Here is a 21,247-nt window from a genome sequence, read left to right on the forward strand (position 1 = left end):
GTTGTTATCATGTAAATTGTATTCATAGTATTTTCCAACAAGTTTGATACACACATTTAATCATGATTCAATATATTGCTACCTCATGATATTACTTCTTAAAATATTTACACTATTACAAGATAATAAAATAAAGTTAAATAACTCTGCAAAACTTGTTTATACTGTCATTTTAGACATATTGAACAATATAGTAAATCAACATTTAAATATTTGAAATTATAGTGGTAGATCAGTTTAATCTCTCAAATTAGCAAAATTGCATTTTGGTCCCTAAAATTGAGCGTCAGTCAATTTAACATTTTTCCAAATTTAATACCACAATTTTAACGGTTCTATAAGTTTCGTTGAATATTTACAAAATAGATATTTTGGTAGAGGGACTATATTGATTGACATTCTTTAATTTACTAAATTCATTGGCATTTCATAAATTTAAGGGATTAAATGGTTCGAGGACCTTTATGATTTCGAGGACCGAAATATTCAGTTACTCTTAAATGTATTGTAAGATCACCCTTATGAGTGATCTTACAATATCTTGAATGATGAAATTAACTATATGAAATTACTTGAATGATGACTTGGAAAAAAGAATTATCTGCACATTTCCAATGTCTTGTAATCATTGTACACAACAAATAACTATAATATATCATATCCTACAGACAGTTTCCTAATCCAATGAACCCTGTAACAAAGCAATCTCATGAACTAAACCTAAAAAGGTGAAAGTAAAATTTGGCACTAACAAAAATTTAACTAAAAAATGAACTGTTCTATAGCACTTGTGTTCTCAACACCAAACTATATATTGATGACACATGCATGTGACCCTTTTATCTTCAGAATTCAGTTTATTCTCCAATTTCCATTAAGGAATATTCTTTGATGCACTAGCCACAATGAAAGACCAATAATAGTGCCTATATGCTTTCATCAACCAAAATTAGAGGACGTGTTTCTATGTAACAAGACTCTGATCGTCAGGTCCATGCCAGGACAGATGCCGTGTCTGGGAAAAACGTTAGGGGGTGGCAACGAATCCACCCACCATGTCCTTGACCACTTTGTCCTCTCAACCAATTTTCTACTCGCCTGTTCAAAATTCATCTCGAAGAAAATCTCAAGCTGCAAAAATTTTAGATGAAACATGTATTCTTTACTTGTCCGTTCGGTAGTAGTATCCAGTGATGTTTTCAAACCATAGTGCTTCTTTCTCATTGGCAGACTATGATTCCATGATATGACAGTTCCTAACAAAATCATTTGAATAATTGACGTACTTGGTCCAAAATGGTTTAAGATGTTCAAAACCAATCTCTAACCAGGGTTTTGATTGGCCATTGTAATGAATAACAGCAGCCATTTTCACATTTTCAACACTTGTTTTGTTCTGATAACCTAAACCAAGCATGTGCCAAGAAGGGTCAATTGGATGAACATGACCTCTAAATGCAATCAAAGCTGGAGGTAGGGTTCCGAGCTTCCACATTGTCATGTTTGACCTCAGATTCTGCCATACACAACGACAAGCTATCAATTATAACTTCTTCACAAAAACATAATTTGAAGGTCGGTAAAAAGGATAAGAACAAAGGAAACTGAAGTCACATAGGTTCTCACACTTCCTATGTAGCACTGACACTTCACATTGAAGGCGTTCTGGTGTCAGTGTCCGACACCGACATGACACATGTAGTTACATTCAATCACTTTCATTTTCTTAAATTATTATCGGCCTCTACAAGTCAGTAGCATGTCCTATGTTTATGTCTATGTCAGTGCTACATAGCACATTACTACCCACCAATTACCAAATATATTAATATACAACAAAACATTGATGCCGGTACAGAAGCATTAATATCAATTTAGAACTTGCTAGATTTCAAATATTAATATACCAAAACCGTAAAATTTTGAATGATTAAATGATATTGGATTGAGGGTAAGATGATTTTATACCTCTTTAAGCCAGGAATGATATGTCTCTCTAATATTTGCTGCTCTCCATGCACGAAGATCAAAGACATTCATCCCGTAAGCCCAAGCACACTCGTCAGGGTCCAAATGCTTTGCAATGAGGGGATGGGAAAAATTGAAGTAGTTCCTAAAATGTTTTGACATTACCCATTCATCTTCGCCTCTGCAGGTTTCCACAGCTCCATTAACTTTACCTTTCAGATCCATTTCCCATAGTGGAGACAAGTCACGCTGAACCACTACATCGTCATCCAAAAAAACCACCTTGTCAAGGTTTGGGTAAAGCTGTTCAACACAAACAAGACAAACAAAATCAGCACAAATAAGATTAATTCAACACAAACAAGACAAACAAAATCAGCACAAATAAGATTAATAAGATTTTCTTCAGTTTGAAGTGTTCATGTGTCAAAATGGGCTCACATTAAATTCATAATTTAAGAGCTACATGCTATTTAGCATAATTCATATAACCCATTTTCTACAGTCTTAGATCAATCATTCATTTCAATTTTATGTTGATAGTCATGTTATACAAAGTATCCAATATTGTTTATCAGTGACTAATCTCCGACGCGAACCCCATTGCGCACACAAGGTGATTCTTAGTTTTCTCCATATACAAGAGTCAGGGATCAAACACCTGACCACTAGCTTAAGGTGACCGAGTCCCTTACCACTTAGACCAACCACATGTTGGTACATTTCAAGTTTCATTAAATAAGTAAAGATATTATCAAAAACATAAATATTATGATTTGAAAAGTTTCAATATTCAGAGAGAGGAAACGGACTTATGGAGAAGCAATACAGAAAGAGTGAACGTTGATGAATCCAACTTACCTCAGGAATATATATGCGGATATGATTGAGTAGAGATATGTACTTTGGACTTCTCGACTGCAATTTCGATGCAAATTTACGCGGACTGGTATCACTGAGATTGGTTCCCATCATATGATTCCCATGGTAGTAATTCCTGATTCCATTTTGACTTTCTACAGCTTCAAGTACCGGAACATTTTCTCTAGTTAACCAGTCAAACTGATGAATGCCTTTGACTTCAACAATAGCAGGTGAGGGAGGATTTAGTGCAAACCAAGAGTGCATACCCGCGTAAGTTTTTTTGTCGGTGATGACATGGAAAACTATATTTTCAGGTTTCAGAGACGATTGTACGGTAGAGGTAACAACGACTGAAGCAGCCAAGATGTTATCAGTTGACAAAATAAAATGGTGGAAAGAGTTGTCGGAGAGCATTGGTAGTAACTCCGGAGGAGGCAATTGTTTGCGTGCATGCGCATTTGACGAGTATTCATCCGTCAAACGCAGGGAGAGACAATTAATCCCTTTAGGGACGGAACTAGCTGCAAAGTGTTTATTCATCAGCTCTGCAAATTTAGATTCTCTGATTTCGTTCTCAAATTTCTCCATCTGTTCAAGGAAGCATAACATCATAACAAAGATCAATATAATTCTCATTTGCTACCACTATCAATACAAGAACCGAAAATTCTGTTATGATTAATGTGACTAACTATTAGATATGAAAAGGGATTAATGGTTATGCACAGACGGGTAAAATAGTTTTAACCGTCATCTAATAAAAGTTTATCACGTTGCTATCTAAGCCTAGATTATAACCGCTTTTTAAAGATAACTATCAGATACTCAATTCTTATTGGACGACAGTATAAAACTAGTTTACACTAACAATGAATGTCCCATTTTCTCATAAAATAATAATAAAAGATATGAGCATTCTATGAGGTATCAATGCTCCAGATTGAAGGCGTGTCAGGTGTCCGACACCGACAACTTGGTCACATTCAATTATTCTATTTCTCCAATTATTATTGGTGTCGTGTCCGGCGTCTGTGCCTCAATATTGCATACATGCAATTGTTTCTCCAATTCCAAAGAGTGATCCATAAAAGTAATGGTTATCTATCAGATATAATGATGATCTTAAAATATCTAATATTCAAATTTCAGAGACAAAAAGTGCCTAAAACGTGTTATTATTTCAATCTATGTGTTAGATAACTTATAAGATTCGAAAACATCAACAGAATTCATTGCAGACAACCCTTTCACGAATTAATACTAATTCATCAAGAAAAATACGACAACTAATATTAACATTAAATGCAACTTACCATTCCCTTTAACATGAAAGCGAATGTTTTGGCATCATATTGATTGTTCTTCATATCAGAAACCATTTGATCAAATGAATCTGGTAGCTTTAAACTAGATGGAACTTCCCCGGTTTTCACTTCGTTGAGTATGTTGTAAAAATCTCTAACTAATCTCTGCATTAGCATTACCATCATCACAAGAAGCATTCAGATAAAGTTGGTTAATCAAAACTTTGGTTGATATGATTATCTATTCAGAAAAATCTATTTTAATATAAAAAAGAATTTACCGCTGAATCGTCAACCCTTCCAAGAAACCTTGGTCCTAACCGTCTACCTAAACAATCTGGAGACAAAAAAACAAGGAACCAATAAACGGTTAGAAGTAGACAAAAGACGAGACACAAATTGTGCACAACAATTAACTTTTAGAACCAAATAGGAGTAACATAACGAAAGAAAGACACAACCACGTGAGGCAACATTTCGAAATGCTAGAAATCGATAAACCAAAACTTATATTGATAACCGACAACAACAGAAACCGGCTTGTTTTCCAGTTCTAAATTGTAAAGCACACTTCAAATTTGATTCCTCACACGAAAGAATCAACACAACACGATACAAAATTCAGCAACACATTGCAAGAAAACATAATCATCATCATTATTATCGCCATGAGTGATCCGGAGCATTCCAATTGTGAATTAGATATGACATTATATTCTGAATTGTAAGATACATTACCAATATAGATACGACATTTTCAACTCCAAATCAATGACATAGGAAAATTATTAGTTGGCATGCCATATGTGAACCTCAAAATAATTCAAGATTCAAGTCATAAATCAAATCACAAACGAAAAGTAGCTAGCAATACAATGTTGAGAAAAAAAGTGTCTGACTACACTAAACTTAAATAGTTATTCATTAGAATGAATCATGATTCATCTTAGTGAATCAAGATTCAACATAACGAATCATGATCCAAAATGAGATTCATATCCAAAATAGAAACACACTAGAAATTCATATCAATTGAATTTAGTTTTATATCAACTCGTATGCATCCTAACTTACAAATAACATGGATTCATATCATTCAAATAAAATGCTTAAAACATCATACCATACTTAAGATCCTAAAATGAAGGAAATCTTCACCTAGAAAACTTCCATAATGGCATAATCACAAGGGAAACAAATTCATGTTTCATCTCAAATAATTCCATTAACATAACTTTTGATCCAATATTCAAATTTCAAATCAAGATCTATCTTAAAACAAACAAACACATATCAATACAAAAATCCAAATACAAATGACCAACATATATCATAACAAAAACAATAGAAATGACATATATCATAACAACAAAACCAAGAACAAAAAGAAAAACATAAGAGGATGAAAAGGAGTACCAAAAGAGGAACACTTGTTGACACCTTCAAGGGTAACAACAGCAGTGAGAATGAAGACAAAAGGCAACAAAAAAGCAAGGATGAGGATAGTATGAAAAAGGGTTCTATAAGAAATGTGACAAGCTGCGACCTTGATCTTCATCAAGTCAATAAACCCATTGTTGCTTGATATCGTGATGCTTCTCATGCTAGGCGAGAACTGAAGCTGCATCGTCGTTTATGATGCCAAAAAGCACCACTATGTCATTGCCACCGACAACAACCTTAAACGACAATAACAACACTTTACTACTATTTCTTCTTACACATGAAACATCATCATCATCATCAACCTTAAAAACATTAACATTAATAACAAAATCAACAATAACAACAATTTTTCTTTCACAAGGTTTCACAAAATCCACCATCAGATCCAACATGACCCTTTGAATCTGAGTTATTGCTTGGTCTTTTGAAAGACCGCATTGAAGTTTTTAGCCAAAAGGGTTATCGAATCTAGCTGAAAGGAATCAAATTTCTTCTGGGTTTTGTTGGAGTTCTTCTTCCACCTCCATGGATCAAAGAAGAGAGAGAAAGTGTTTTTGTTTCTATTTAAGGAAAATTATGAAAGAAAAGAAAAAAAAATTATGAAAAGCTTTTGTGAGTCAAAATTGTGTTTGGGTTAGAGAGAGAAAGTGTGTAAGAGAGAGAGAAATTTGGGGTGGATGTTTGACCTTAATTTTAGGATTATGTGTGGATAGTATTATTATGATGAGAGAATGGTGGTTAATTTTAGTTAATTAATTTTTGTATATTAGTGAGAGGGAAATGAGATTAAGATTATGATATAAGAAAAATAAAAATGTGATGTGTGAGGTAATGTTTGAGATTTAGAGTTGTTGTTGTGATTTTAACCGTCCCTTAATGTAACATCCTTTTGCTTTTTTCACATTTCTTAAGAAAAGTTGACAATGTAATTATTATGTCTGTTTTGTGTGTTAATATTACCATATTGTCCTTTGTTTGTATATGTATTAAATTTGACTTTTTAAATTTCAAAACAAGTTAGTAGTATTAATTAGTGGTATGTTTAGGAAAAAAATAATAAATGCATCTAATAATTTGAAAAGGGGTTTAGATTTAGGGACAAAAATAAAGTCAAATGGGTGGTTAGATATAGGGACGGAGGGAGTATTTAGTTATTTCATGTATATAAAAATTTGTATAGAACTTTTATATACTCCCTCCGTTTCAAAATGAGTGTCGCTTTAGCCAAAAAAATTTGTTTCAAAATGAGTGTCGCTTTCAGTTTCCAATGCAATAATAACTTTTTCTTTTCAATTGTACCCTCCAATTAATACTCTGCACACTACTTCCAAAGTATTACTTTTAAAACTAACCAATAGTTAATAAGGATAATTTGGTAAAATAACCATTCTCTTTCTCTTAATCATTGCATTTCTTAATATGCGTGTAAACACCTAAAACGACACTCATTTTGAAACGGAGGGAGTACATTTGTTACTATTTTTTAAAATATATCCTTTATTTTTTTTGAAAGAAAATTATATCCTTTATTTATACAGTTATTTTGTCATTGAAATATTAAAGGTCAATGCTGAATATAATTTTTGTCAAGCAATATTGAATACTATGTAAGTTATTAATAGTTAATAGTCATATACAAATTGTACATACTAATCACTCCTCTATTTTTTTATAATATTATTCATGAAAAATGTTAAGGGGTCTTATAAATAGAGTTAAATGGAGTATTAAATACATCAAATTTAAAAATATTCAAAAACATTTGGATGAGATTATAAAGGTTTTCTTCCAGTTTAACTAGAGGTTATGAGTTCGAATCCAACTATGTGAACGCAACAATGTTAAATTTCTCGATAGAGAGTTTTGTCATTTTTTACGGTCTTATCCGACTCTAGGGATAAGTTTTAGTAGTTGCACATAGAGAATACACAATTCACAAAAAGACAAAATACATTGCAATAATTTATTGTGACAACTTTTGTGACAACTTTCTCTCTCATACTCACATTGTTTTTTACTTTCTCTCTCTATTGCTTTGGTTTTCGTGCAAATACATATTTTTCCTTTGTAAATTATGGTTGTCCCATAAGTTGTCAACCAAATGATTGTTCAACTAACACTCCTCAGCTAGGGAAATGATATTTGAACATTCATTTTTGACAACTTTTATGACAACTTTCTCTCTCATACTCACATTGTTTTTTACTTTCTCTCTCTATTGCTTTGGTTTTCGTGCAAATACATACTTTTCCTTTGTAAATTATGGTTGTCCCATAAGTTGTCAACCAAATGATTGTTTAAATAACACTCATCAGCTAGGGAAATGATATTTGAACATCCATTTTTGACAATTTTCTCTCTCATACTCACATTGTTTTTTACTTTCTCTCTCTATTGTTTTGGTTTTCGTGCAAATACATACTTTTCCTTTGTAAATTATGGTTGTCCCATAAGTTGTCAACCAAATGATTGTTCAAATAACACTCATCTAAAAGCTAATGAAATTCAACATTCCATCATATTCATACACCATACACCGATCACAATAATTTCAACCCAAATGCATAAACAATACTCTTCCATGCATTCAGTGTGGTTGTCATGATGTGATATACATTCACGTTAAAAGAATTGGATAAGAATTTGATATGGTTTAAACATGATAATGTCTTATCCTAACATGTATTTCATGTACACTTGATAGGAAACTAAATAACATTTTCCTTAAAAAAAAAAAAAACTAAATAACATTTTTTTGACAAAAAAAAAAAAACTAAATAACATGTGCACTTGATAAGAAACTAAAGAACATATATTATTCTATCATATGTTTTAGATGAATTGAATTATATATACAAACACACACATTGTTTTTACAATTTTTTAATAATTCTTTCATTTTAATTTTTATTCAAATGTGTCATTTTGTATTATATAAAATGACTAAATTACCCTTCTGATAAAATGATGCATAATTTAAAAAATTGTTTATTGATACTTATATATTTATGTGATTTTTTTGTTGAATTTTTTTTAAAAATTTTAAATATATATTATTACAAAAGAAATTTTGTTTGTAAATTAGGCATGGTTTTTGTTTAATTATGACTGAATTTCTACTTATGGTTATATAGATGTCTTACTTGCTTCATAATGGCTGACCATGGTTTAGTTTCTAACAAAATAAAGTTTGCCAAATTATGCCTAACACCAAACAATATAGATAACTTGTAGTTTTATATTCTTCAAAAAAAAAAAACTTGTAGTTTTATATAAATGCCTTTTTCCATCACATTCCAAAGCAACAAACACAGTAGATAACTTGTAGTGTAAGCAACTTACAAGCCTCAACACAAAACATCTACCAAGTTAACACAAAACATTTATCAACTATATTTTTTAAACCTTCGTTACATTTGATGTTGTCATATCCACAAACTTAAACATCAATCTATCCCCACCAACACATCTTTATGGTTCACCTTGTTTCATACACATTAAATAAAAAACATTATCATTTATTCCGTGTGTTTAGTCTCAAAGAAAGAACATTATCACTTACTCACAAGTTTTCTCTGAAGATGACGACCAACACTGAGATTTTGAACAAACTTGGGCTATCCCACTTTATGACCCTCCACGTAAGAATCAGGTTAATCGAAACAACAACAAATTTCTCTATATTCTATTTCATTCTTTTTAAAAATATTGCATGATGTCTTTGTTAGTAGAAGAGTATAATCAACCAAACAATTGTAACTTATTATCATAGCCGCACATTTTAACCGTGACCTATAACATTTTAGGCAACGCTTTAGCCACGGATAAAACGTGTCGATGTTTCAATCAACACAAAAAAAACTCTTTTTTTTTTTGAGAGAGAAAAAAAACATTAATAAAATGGCCACGATTTTAACCGTGGCCTAAGATATAAAATGTTGCCTTAAACTATTAATTAGCAATGATTATTTGACACGCAACACTATTCATTTTGTTATTACATTGTTAACGCAGTTCACATACTTGGTTAGTAGATAGTTAATGAATATCTTGTATATTTGAACATTCATTTTTCGACACACAACATTGTTCATTTTTTCATTTCTTCCTTAACACATTTCAAATATTATTGTGTTCAGTTGATAGTTAATAATATAGCAAGATGTTGTAATTTGTAAACCTTGTAACGAACTGAATTAACTAAGTATTGTATTAACAAGTTATTAACCATGTACTTTTTTCATTGGCTATGAAAAAAGAAACTAATTTTGTAAAAAATAAATCATTAACTACACGATCAATTGAATTAACCATATATCTAAATTGTGTTTACTATATAATAAAAAAATAAATTACAGTGTTGTTGTTAAATACTTATTGAATATTGATTAAAACATTGCATAATGAAAATACAAGGTTTGTTTTATTGCTCACAATTTAGATATGACTAGAACTTCTAAACCATGCATTATTTTGCTTATAAAAGAAATTAATTCTATATGAAAAGATAACTTTAATATCTAATATTTGTGAAGCATGACATCCTTAATAACTTTGGCCAAGTTGATGAATGAACAACCACCTGGACTAGTGTTCTCCTCTGCCTTCTTCTTGAATTCCATGGCGTTTTGTCTCATCTTATTTCCTTTCTCTCCTGACATCAATTCATTGATCAGCTTCGCCAACTCCTCTCTCTTAACATCAGTAACGATTTCAATTCCAGTCTCCCATATATTGGAGATATACCGACGGTTTGTTGGCTGATCGGCGAAAAATGGCCAACACAACATTGGTACTCCAGCACATATACTTTAAATAGTTGAGTTCCATCCACAATGAGTTAAGAATCCACCAATTGAAGGGTGGTTCAGTACTTGCTCTTGCGGACACCAGCTTGCGATTAGGCCTCTGTCTGAAATTTCATTCTCAAACTCGGATGACAAAATAAACGAGCCGCCAATGACAAGGTCAGGCCTAATGATCCACAAAAATGGTTTCTTGCTATTGGCCAAACCCCAAGCAAATTCCAATAATTTTTCAGGTGTCATAACTGTAATGCTGCCGAAATTAACATAAACAACTGAACCCGGCTCCTTGGATTCTAGCCAATCAAGACACTCGGTATCTTCTTTCCATAGATTGGAACCTATAGATTCCAAGTGATTATGTGGAGTTTGACTTAACAATGAAGGTAAAGGTCCAATGGCATACAATGAAGGGAACATAGAATAGAGCTCATTAAGTACATCGTTCTCAAGTTCATTATAAGTGTTAAAAATAATTGCAGATGCTCTGCGAAATCTATCTGTCGCTTCGATGTAAAATTCTACCATGGCATCATTTCTGTACTCCTTATAAAGTCCGTTAGATCCTTCAATCGAAAGTTCTGCAATCCTGGAATACAGTCTACTTTCGTGTCTAAATATCCATTTCTCAAATAAATCTCATCTGTTTGTCATAATTATATAAGTCAATCGCTTGAAGCTTCATATAAATATATGTATGAAGAAAGAGAGAGTATAGATGAAGTTACACACACACACACACACACACAAGTCAAGTGTATATATTATATAGCAGAAATTGTTACCTTTAAGAGGAATTAGACCTTTCTCCATCAGCGTACGAAAGTGCAAAGCTACCAAGAAGGAACATGCACTGGCTGGACAAAAGAGAATAATTGGGAGTGCATATTCTTCAGCAGCTTGTATGGTAAATGACATTAAACAATCAGCAACTAAGCAAGTAACTGGTGGAACAAGACCAGCATTAGCAGAATCACGAAGTTTAGCAAGAAGTTCACCAAAGGGCTGAAGGAAGTTCTTTCTTATAGATTGAGTAACATCACCGTCAGACCTTTCTTGCATTGGAGTCAGACCATCTGGAGTGGTCTCAAAGGTAAAGTCAGTGAGACCATCAATGGCATTTGGACTCCTTGATTCAAGCATGCGCTTGTGATTGTATTCGGTGTTGACAAAGGTTATGTGAAAGCCTCTAAGGTGAAGAAGCTTAGCTAGTTTGATTAATGGATTGATATGACCTTGAAATGGAGCTGGAATCAACACAGCATGTGGCTTTGGCTTTGCAAAATTACTCATATCTGATTTTTCTTATGCAATGTTAAAGTTTGTGCTTTAAAAGAGAGAAAAGTATATGAGGCTTCTATAACATGGAATAAGTTATGTTGCTTGTCTATCTATTTATATAATGTAAAAAATTTCATAAAAATGAAAAGAAAAAAAAACCACGTTTCACTTTTGAGTCATTCAAATTATTGTCTAATTTGTTATATTCTTTTTTACTAAATTAAATACTGTATAACTAGGGCTGACAATGAACCGAACCAACTCGAAAATAGTTCGAGACTCGATTCGATAATTAATTCGTTGAACTTGGTTCATGAACCAAATGAGCCGAACTTGAGCTCAAAATTAAGTTCGTTAAATAAACGAGTTGAACTTGAACTATGTTTGACTCGACTCGTTTGGTTCATGAACCAGCTCGATATATATATATCAATTGACCCTCCCTTCTATTTAATTTATATAAATGTTTACATGTTTATAATTTTAAGAGATTGTCTAAAGATATGGTATTGTACTGTATCAACGGTAAATTTCAAGAACTAGTAAAATATAAAATTGATAAACAAGGCAAGACCATTATTCCTTGTCTTCCATTACATGTTTACATTTATAAGAAAAATGCAATCAACTTTCATATTACTTTGCCCCAATTATTGATTAATATGCCACAATTTTGCAGCTGATATCCAATTGTCATAGATGCTTCAAGTCATACTTGTTTTGGTTACAGTCATACCATGTTCAAGATTTGATGTTTAGTTTTCTAATTGTTTTTACTTGTCAATCGTGATGCTATCTAGATATAAAGTGGAGGCTTATTATACTTGGCTTCTGAGAAAGAAAGAAAAATAAAAAAAATAGGGCCACATCTAATAGCAAATAAGCTTGTAAATATATATCAAAGTAACATTCTTTTGTTTTCATAAGTCCCACATCGGAAGTGGGTACACAATAGATGGCAAGCTTTGCCTATAAATAAATGATGCATATGCTACACTGTTCAAGGTAGTGGTAGAGACCCAATTTCACTACGGTGAATTTTGTGTTTCCCTCTATCAATTTATTTGTTTAAATTATGTTTTTTTTTTAAAGTATTGGGCCATATTGTTGCTCAAGATGTTGATCTGAGCAATTGATTATGTGTCTCTTGTAATTTTTTTTTTTTAAATTTTGGACCTAAATTTTTAAGAGGTTTAAATTAGTTGAACCTAACGAGCCGAACCGAGCTTTTTATGAATATTAAACGAGCCGAGTTTGAGCTTAAAAAAAAGTTCGGTTCGAACTCGAGTCGAGTTTCGAGCTGAACCAATTCTTAACGAGTCGAGTCGAGCTCAGACGAGTTCGATTCGACTCGACTCATTTCCAGCCCTATGTATAACTCACACTTATTTACTTTATATTTTTTTATTTGAATAAAGCCTATTTATAATATTTTGTTTACTTTTCCTTCATATATTTTTAAAAAGGATTTTATATTTCGAAAGTTTAAAATTTTGTTTACTTTTCATTTAGATATTTTAAAATTATAATTTTTTTGAGAAAAACTAGTCTATTTATTTACTTTACAGTAAAATTCGAAATTTAGTAATTTAATTATTTTTGTTCAAAGGATTAAATTTTTTTTTTTGTTAAAAGATTGTTCAAAGTATACATGAATCTTTAGGCCAGATTATAATGTTTCCAAGTCAGTAAATTTCGGTTAGGATGCTTCTTATTTATTTATTATGTTCAAAAGAGGATGCTTCTTTAGCTAGTTATCTTCTATACCTTCAAATATATTATTAATAGAATAGAATATAATAGATAGATGTGTACTGGATTCTAATTATGAAAAAAAATATTATTTAACTTTTTGAATTTCAATCAATAAATTAATTAGCAAGATACTCGTCGGTAATTGTAATTCTTAATTGGAGGGGTAACTCGAACCCAATCTCTCTTTCAGTTGTATCCCAATAATTTCCCCTATTTTTTCCGTTTATCTTTTTGATCGGGTCAAACCCGATCCATTGCATTCAGGCCAGACCGAGTTTCAAGACGGAGCCTTGTATTGTACACCCCAATATATAACACACTTTATGCGGTTGCCCATTACACTATAGGCCACACTACACGATTAAAAATTAGGAATACTTATGGCCAGACAAACAATCGTTTTTTGACATTTTAGGGAACACTTGAGCCACGGATAAAAAATATGGATGTTTCTATCCATAGGAAAAACCACTCTCAATCCATTTTAGTTGCCACATATTTTAATTGTGGCCTAAAGATATAAAATGTCGCCTTAATCCGTTAATTAACTTTGTTTTTTTAACACCTAACACTATTCATTTCTTTATTACATTGTTAACACATATTTGGTTAATTACGTTTAGTAAATAGTTAATGAATATTTGGTGGGCTGTCCTACCGCCGTTTTGGAGAGTGGATAGAGTGCTATCGGAGGCGCGGTTGACGTTGACGTAGTACAAAATGACCTTGTGTTACTTCGTTTAACCACACCTTTCCTTCGTTTGGAGTTTCCTTTTGTGATGAGCTTTAGTTGCTTCTCTTCTTCTTTTAAAAGGTGTAGTTCTCTGGATCCCTTTTTCTTTTTATGTATTTTATTATATCATATATAGATTTCATTAGAATCTTTCAACAATAATACATTTAATTTTAACTATATTCCCATTTTTATACAGTCCAGTAATGTCAATACAATCTCAATACCGACATATTGCTTTCTTTTCTCTAATACTATATGTTTCAGATCAGTTATATTTACTTCCAGAAATTTTTATGGTTATTTTTTGTTTATACGTTATTCAAATTTTGTTTTGTAGGTAGACACTCTTTCAGGCACGGTCAAAACCTCTATTTTACCATAAGGTAATTTATATTTTTCAGTTGAATTTTTCTTTTTTTGTATTTATAAATAATGTTGTTGGATCAAGTTTTCAATTGTTATATTGTGGTAGGAGCTGCTTGGATTATTGTTTCTTTTCTGATACGCTGCAATTGTGTAATTTCAATTCCTTAATTTAATTAATTTAATCTCCTTTTAAATTTAAAGTTTCAAATGACACCTATCTTGTAGTCTTGGTACCTCAGCCGAAAAGAGTAATTGTTTGCCTCTGTTTATTTTGATTAGGTTCATGAAAGTAGAGGAAGGATATGGAATAATGGAGCTACCATGTCATGTGATTGTGTAATTCCTTGAAAATTATTTTAATTTATTAAAACTAGGTATATAACGAGTGACAGATCCAAAAATTTTGACTTGCAGGGGCAATATTTTATATGATAAATATTTATACAAAATTTTTAGCAATGCAAAAGTGATAAAATAATAACATTATTATCATTGAGAAAAATACTTGACATTATTATAAACACTATACTGTTATATATTGGAAAAATTAAAGACTCATTAACATCTACAAATTTAAATTATTATTTTCGTGTCTTTATATTTAAAAAGTATGGTAAAAATCCTTTAAAATTTCATCTCAAATGTATTTACACATTTGATTTTATAAAATTCATAAAAAAAACCGTCTTTTATAGTATAAATTTTCATTTAATAGGAGAAATCTAATTTTTTTAAGAGGGTGCAATAGCTAAAACACCAAAGATTTAACAAATAATGTAGAAAAAGTAGTGGGGGCAATTGCGCCCAATGTACTATAGGTACATCCGTGCCTGTATATAACCCGTGCTTCACGGGTTTGATTAGATATTTTTTAATACTTTTTTATCGAAAATAACTTTTTTTAGGTGTGCTAAATTATTTTTTTTTAAAGGAATGTGTGCTGAATTATTATTTGACTTAAACAATGAGTTTAAAAATGTTTTTAACTCTGTTTCTTGGTCAAATGAATATAGCTATAAAGAGATGGATAAAAAATGCTTTTGACCCATATATTGTGTATTCACTTGTATATAAAATCAATAGAAGTGTCTTCACCAAAACAAAAAAAAAAATCAATAGAAGTGTAGTGGAATATTTAGGACAATTTAGACCATAGTTTCTTTTCTAGGTGAAGTTTAGCCTCGGAAAGGCTATTTTTTCCCACCATATGGGAAAGTTAGTTTTTGACCATTAGATCAAAAGAAGAACACATTCTTATCATACTCCCTCATCACTAGATTTTCTCCTTTTTTCTTCAACCTCACAACCATCAACCAAGACGGTGATAACAAACAACATCATCTTCATCATGTTCTTAAAAAAAACCAGAAAAAGTAAATTAAACAACAAGCCGAACAATTTTTAATTTCAGTTTGGTGCACTTAATTAAGAGTATTTAAAAGATTATTATCCCCAAATATCTTCATCTTCTACCTATAGAAATATGTGTTTTATTAATTTCTGATAAACTCCTCCATTTTTTTTTTCTTCTTGTTCTTCTTCAAACAAACCATACGATAACGGCAAGATCACAGTTTCGGATCTGCATAACCCTTTCTTTGTTCTTGTTTTATTTTCTTTCACCGAAAGCACTGTTCATCGTCATCTTCATCATTAGATGGGTTTCCCCCAACCCATTTTTTGACCCGATTCAAATTGTGCATTATGGGCATCGATTTCAGATTCTAAAAACATAATTATTATATGAATGCTTTCAAATACTAAATTTGTATGTTAGATGGGTTGAAAGTATTCAAACTGTGCATTCTGTTATAAAAGATGATTCTTTTGATATTGATAGAGAAAACACATAAGTCTATTGGTATTGCATAAGGGTTGAATTAAAGAAAAGATGGAGGGTGTGAGATCTGTGTTACAGTCCAGCCACAGTTACAGTTGAAACCGCACAAAGGTAGGGGAAGGGTGGTGGTGGAAGATGATGTGGAAAAAATTGAGTGTTGAGAGACCATGGTAAAATTTTGTTCCCTATTTAATCTAATGGTCAAAAACTAACTTTCCTATGGTGGGAAAAAGTAGTCTTTCCCAGGCTAAACGTCACCTCTTTTCTAATATAGTATGTTTTTATTCAATAAAAGATAGCGGATTACGATAAAAACTTTTTTTAGTTTCCTTCTTTTTTTCCTCATTTCATTATATCCCCTCATACTTTTGTTGTTTTTCTTTTATTTTAGGGTTAATATGTGTTTACCCCCCTGTAATATAGGCCATTTCCGGTTTTACCCCCTGTAAAATATTTTTTTTGGATTTCGTCCTCGTAATTTGAAGATTTTTGGTTTTGGACCTTCATGAGCTTTGACAGTACAAAATCAAAGATATGGCAGGGGGTAAACCAAAATTTGCTCAAATGAACAGGGGGGGTAAACCAAATTTTTTTCAAATTACAAGAGGGGTAAACCTAAATTTGTTCAAATTACAGGGGGTGAAATTTTCAATGAAGGTTTAAAACCAAAATTTTTTCAAATTTCAAGGATGAAATTCAAAAAAAATATTTTACAGGGGGGACAACCGGAAATGACCTATATTACAGGGGGGTAAACACATATTAACCCTTTATTTTAATATAAGTTTAGCCTTAAGAAAAAATAGTGGATTTTATTTCGATATCATCAAATTTTTATTCTAAAATAGTGGGTTATTTCATAAAAATTGAAATAACCCCATTTAAATGATCTAAATGGCTCTTTTTAGTTTGTTCGAGAGCAAACATAAATATCAATATTAATGATAATAATTAACAAATTTTTTTTTTGGTGGAAAATTTATGGAGATTTTTATTATTAGATGGAATGAGAAAAGGTGGAAGAATAGTATGAGAAATATTTTTAGAGGTTCCACATAAGTATATACAGACTTAAGCGTAGTTTACAATGTTTGAAACATTTTTAAAGATTCTACGTCCTTATAATACTCCCTCAAAAAAACTCAAATTTAGTTTACGATATATATACTTCAAATTGGCAACATTAAAGCATGAAGCTATATGTATGTAATTGTTACATATAAACAAAACCAATAGAGAAAAATCTGGTATAAAAATTAAGGGAAATGTTAACTTGTGCCCTCAAAGCACAAGTTAATGATTCAAAATAGAAATATTCTATTGTAATTAATGTATTTGACTTTAACTTTTTTACTTTTCAATAATTAAATGCACAAAATTTAAGAAAATGTTTCCATTTTTGGGTTGCTTAACATGTGCCCTAAGGGCACAAGTTAACATGACCCAAAAATTAAGGCATGAAGCTATTGTAAATAAATGCAATAAGTTGTTTATATAATAAATGCGTTGTTCAATATCCTATAATCTCATGATTAAGATATTCACACACACCCAATTTATTGCGACTCTTATGATATAACCCTTTATTTTATTACAAAACATGTGATTCAAACCTTTTTTTTTTTGACCAAATGTGATTCAAACCTGAAAAGTTCAAAAATAAGAAAAATTGTATAATTGTTGGTATTATCTGTGTGATATAATTAAAATGAGAATTGGTTAGAAAGATTCCAAAAAAACCCTCAAAATTACAACCCTTTTTATTCTATTAATTTTAGCAACGAGAAAGTACTCAAATATTATATCATCAATTTCCAAAAACACAAAAAAAAAAAAAAAAAATCCAGAACAAAGACTCAACATGCAAATCCTCTTGTAGAAAGCAACAATATTTGTAATAAATTTCTCGAGCATCACTTAGGTCAGACTAATTAGGACCTTGGATTCTATAACATATATGAGTTGAGAATCTAGAGTTATGATTGAAAGAGTGCATGTAGAGTTCTTCGAAAAGAATTTGGTCTAATAACTTTAGCATATTAAAGATTGTGCATAATAGTATCCTATTTTTTGTTTTAAAAAATCCTCTAGATATTTTTAAGACAAAGCAACCATAAAGATTTGAAGAAAATAAAGAAAGAACTATATAGAGTCATGTGAACGTTTTAGTTTTGTATCATTAACATACAAATCAAATTAATATAGTTTTGTAATTATTAAAACACATATGTTAAGAGAGGGTGACAAAGTTTCAATAGAATGTTGTTACTCGTTAGATAGAATAAGAGGGAATAAGAATAAGCTCTCTTGAAAGTGTCTCATCATCACAATGCTTATTTAAGAATAACTCAATCTTAAAATACAAAGAAATATATAGATATAGAATTTACCATTTCACTATCAAATTGTTAATCTCTTTTTTTTTTTTTACTAATATAAAATTTATGATTTCACTAAAAATTATAAATCCACCTTTAGAGCCTTCTAAATTTACGATTTTTTTTCTAGCATGAAGAAAATAAACCGAAATAATAGATACCAATTGTCAACCACCCCAAAAATAAAACCTAGAACAAAGACCCAATCCTTAAAGACATAGTCACTATTAACTCATTCATATTGATTAATCAATTCTTTAAAGACATAGAATAAGAGAAGAGCCAAGTTGTTAGAGTAATGATATTTTGACAACCATTTGATGACAACTTTTGTGACAACCCTACTTTCCTTTCTTCTCATTGGTCAAAAACAATAGATAGAGAAAAAGGAAGAGAGAGGATAAGTGCATCATGTGAGTATGAGAGAGAAAGTTGTACAAAAATTGTCATAAAATGGTTGTACAAATATCATTTCTCAAGTTGTTAATAGTGCGAAAAAGTTTTTTTAGAGGTGCCACATAGACACAAATCTTAACATTAAAATGAGTGAAATTTAGAATTCAAAGATATATAGATAGATAGATTGCACATATAAACCATCCTTTTAGAGGATATACCAACCAAATTATGGAATGTAAATGTATGTCCAATCAAAAAAAAAAAGTAACAAAAAAAGAGAATTACCTCACCCTAGCAAAGTAGAGAAGAGTAATCACATGGAAGTAGAGGCTGTTAGTTTAGTTGTTAATTCAATTTTACTTAGTGATGTAATCACACTTAGTGGTTAATCACATTTAGTTTGTTATGAATTTTGTTAGAGATTAGCTCATAAGGTTAGGGTTTGTTACATAGCTTGTGCTTCAAACAACCTAACCAAGTTTTTGTATATAAGCTAAACTCTTGTACATTTGTTCATATCTCAATAATACATTTCACTTTACCAATTCTAATCATCTACTCTTTCTTCTCATTCTCTCTAATTCACAAAATCACACATAACCAGAAAACCCTAGAAACCCTAAAACTGTTGCTTGTGTAACAAGCTTCTATAGTTGCGCTAACAAATTGGCATCAAGAGCCTTTGGTTCTATTCTAAGGGGTAATCAAGATCTTCAATCACACAAATTCAAGGTAGAGACGCTGAAGGAAGCACCATGAATGGTGGCAGCAGTTTCAACACTCATCTTCCAATTCTTGAAGCATGCAATCGGGAAAGATGGAGTGCAGTGATGAAGAACCTATTTGGAGCACAAGATTTGTTCGAAATTGTGCAGAATGGTGTTGATGATTTAGCTGCGAATGCCACAGAAGTGCAAAGGAACGCACACAAAGATCTGAAGAAGAAAGATTGCAAGGCTTTGTTCTTGATTCAACAAAGTCTTGATGAAGCAAATTTTGAAAGAATCTCAAAAATCGTTAGTTCAAAGGAAGCATGGGATATTCTTTCAAAGTATCATGAAGGTGATGATAAGGTGAATTTGATTAAGCTTCAATCACCGAGGATGAAGTTTGAATTGATGCAAATGGAGGATGATCATAAAATTGCCGAATACATCTCCAAACTCATCAATATTGTGAATCAAATGAAGGCTTGTGGAGAAGCCATTACTGATCAACAAATTGTTGAGAAGATAATGAGGACTCTATCATCAAGGTTTGATTTTATTGTTGTGGCAATTCATGAATCAAAAGATGTGAAAACCTTGAAGATTGAGGAGCTGTAGAGTTCATTAGAAGCTCATGAATTGATGGTTTCATAAAGAAGTAGTGAAAGATCAATTCAACAAGTCTTGCAAGTTCAAACTATCAAGAAGGATGATTATGATAGGAAGAACTTTAAGAAAGGGAAGAATAACACTAAGGGAGGAAACTGATCTAAAGGCAAGAACAAAGGATCTGATATAGGTGAATCTTCAAAGGAAGGAAACTCTAATCTAAAGAAGAAAAATTTTGATAAGAAGAAGATTCAGTGTTTCAAATGTGAGAAATTTGGACATTTTGCTTCTGAATGTTGGTATGGAAAGGGAAAGAAAGCCAAAAATGATGAAGAGGAAGCTAAGATTTCACAAGATGATTCAGACTCTGAGTCATTATTCATGATGGTTACAACAACTAGTAATGAGAGCTGCAATTCAGAAAGTTGGTTCTTAGATACTGGTTGTTCTAATCACATGACTGGAAATAAGGTTTGGTTAAGAGAAGAGAATCTTGGAAGAAATACAAAGGTGAAACTTGCAGATCATAGAACCTTAACTACATAAGGAATGGGGAAGATTGCTATTGAAGGAAAGAATGGGAAAATGGCAGTAATTGACGAAGTTCTCTATGTACTTGGTATGGAGTGCAATTTACTTAGTGTTGGTCAATTCATTTAGAAAGGATATCCAGTGATTATGAAGGATACATCTTTGAACATGTTTGATAAACATCAAAGGTTAGTATTGAAAACGCCTCTTGCAAAGAATAGAACATTTCAGACCAATATGAAAGCTGTAGAATTGAAC

At 31.4% G+C, this 21,247-nt stretch overlaps 1 protein-coding gene and 2 pseudogenes across 1 annotated transcript; 1 reads left to right on the forward strand and 2 right to left on the reverse strand.

Moving 5' to 3' along the window:
• Nucleotides 1–584: 584 nt before the first annotated feature.
• LOC146912583 (putative galacturonosyltransferase 14) lies at nucleotides 585–6,271 on the reverse strand. The gene is made up of 6 exons (XM_085722148.1): nucleotides 5,553–6,271; nucleotides 4,418–4,473; nucleotides 4,146–4,301; nucleotides 2,830–3,420; nucleotides 1,969–2,271; nucleotides 585–1,516 (listed from the first exon to the last, which is right to left on the reverse strand). Exons 1-6 carry the CDS (start codon nucleotides 5,761–5,763, stop codon nucleotides 1,232–1,234), a joined length of 1,602 nt encoding a protein of 533 aa, XP_085578274.1. The 5' UTR covers nucleotides 5,764–6,271; the 3' UTR covers nucleotides 585–1,231.
• A 3,831-nt stretch (nucleotides 6,272–10,102) lies between these two features.
• Nucleotides 10,103–11,680, reverse strand: LOC146912584 (7-deoxyloganetin glucosyltransferase-like; annotated as a pseudogene).
• A 7,779-nt stretch (nucleotides 11,681–19,459) lies between these two features.
• On the forward strand, nucleotides 19,460–21,004 carry LOC146912585 (uncharacterized; annotated as a pseudogene).
• Nucleotides 21,005–21,247: the final 243 nt, after the last annotated feature.

Source organism: Medicago sativa, chromosome 6 (genome assembly GCF_051527215.1).
Source record: "Medicago sativa cultivar Bolivia chromosome 6, Bolivia_mono, whole genome shotgun sequence".
Lineage (NCBI taxonomy): Eukaryota > Viridiplantae > Streptophyta > Magnoliopsida > Fabales > Fabaceae > Medicago > Medicago sativa.